General features: G+C 60.2%; 1 protein-coding gene across 1 annotated transcript in view; it reads left to right on the forward strand.

The window, feature by feature from the left end:
• Window positions 1-427: 427 nt before the first annotated feature.
• Window positions 428-1008, forward strand: part of TGFA (transforming growth factor, alpha) — a gene marked incomplete at both ends in the record, with an annotated part of 837 nt that continues 256 nt past the window's right edge. Inside the window, one exon of the mRNA XM_010185724.1 lies at window positions 428-542. Within this exon, the coding sequence (XP_010184026.1) occupies window positions 428-542 (115 nt within the window). The remainder of the gene's footprint in view (window positions 543-1008) is intronic.

Below are 1008 nucleotides of genomic sequence, written 5' to 3' on the forward strand. Positions count from 1 at the left end.
TGCCCCCGCCCCTGCCATAAATCCACGGCAGCAGGAACTGGAGGTGGCTTTGAAACGGCAGCCGTCGGATGTGCTTTCCACCCCAGCTCCCCCAAAAGCGAGATATTTCCTTCCCGTCTCCGCCGCCGAGGATAATTCAAACCAGCGTGGGGCGTAATGGAAAACAGCATCCCCGGCACAGCCGCTGCGCCGTCCTTTAACTCTCTGCTCCTCCATTTCGAGCTTTTTAAGCTCTTTAGGAAATTCCTCTGGTGCCGGCGAGGCTTATTTTCGGTTAAGCAGGACCTGGCTGGGCTCTGCTGGGGGGGTCCCACATCCCGTCCAACACCCCCAAAATAAATATGCCCCGGAATGGAGCTGTTGGTGATGCTGCCAGCCTGGGAAATGTGAAGAAAATGCCTTTTTTTTGCCTTGTTTGTGGTCACAGCTCCGGTGGCGGCGGCGGTGAGGTCCCACTTCAACGACTGCCCCGACTCCCACAGCCAGTTCTGCTTCCATGGCACCTGCAGGTTCCTGGTGCAGGAGGACAAACCTGCCTGCGTGTAAGTGGGTCGAATCCCTTGGCAGCCCCGAAAAGTGGGGTCGAACCCTGTTTTACCTGGCTCCGAGTGGGTGCCCTGGTCCTGGGGCTGATGCTTTGGTTGAAGATTTAATGTCTTTATCATTGATGGGGGGGAGGCCCCATAGAGGGCCCTGGCCAGGCCGGGTCCATGGCTGAGGTCAATGATGTGGGGTTCAACCGGGCCTGGGGCCTGCACTGGGGTCACCACAACCCCATGGATGCTGCTGGGCACGAGGAACTGGGGGAACTGGGGGGACTGGGCAGCACGAGCCAGCAGTGGGCCCAGGCGGCCAAGGAGGCCAACGCCATCCTGGGCTGTCCCAGCACTGGTGTGGGCAGCAGGAGCAGGGCAAGGATCATTCCCTGTGCTGGGCACTGCTGAGGCCGCCCCTGACTCCCAGAAGGACATTTTGGGGCTGCAGCGTGGGCAGAGAAGGGCAAGGGAG

Source organism: Mesitornis unicolor, unplaced genomic scaffold (assembly GCF_000695765.1).
Source record: "Mesitornis unicolor isolate BGI_N332 unplaced genomic scaffold, ASM69576v1 scaffold43265, whole genome shotgun sequence".
Classification (NCBI taxonomy): domain Eukaryota; kingdom Metazoa; phylum Chordata; class Aves; order Mesitornithiformes; family Mesitornithidae; genus Mesitornis; species Mesitornis unicolor.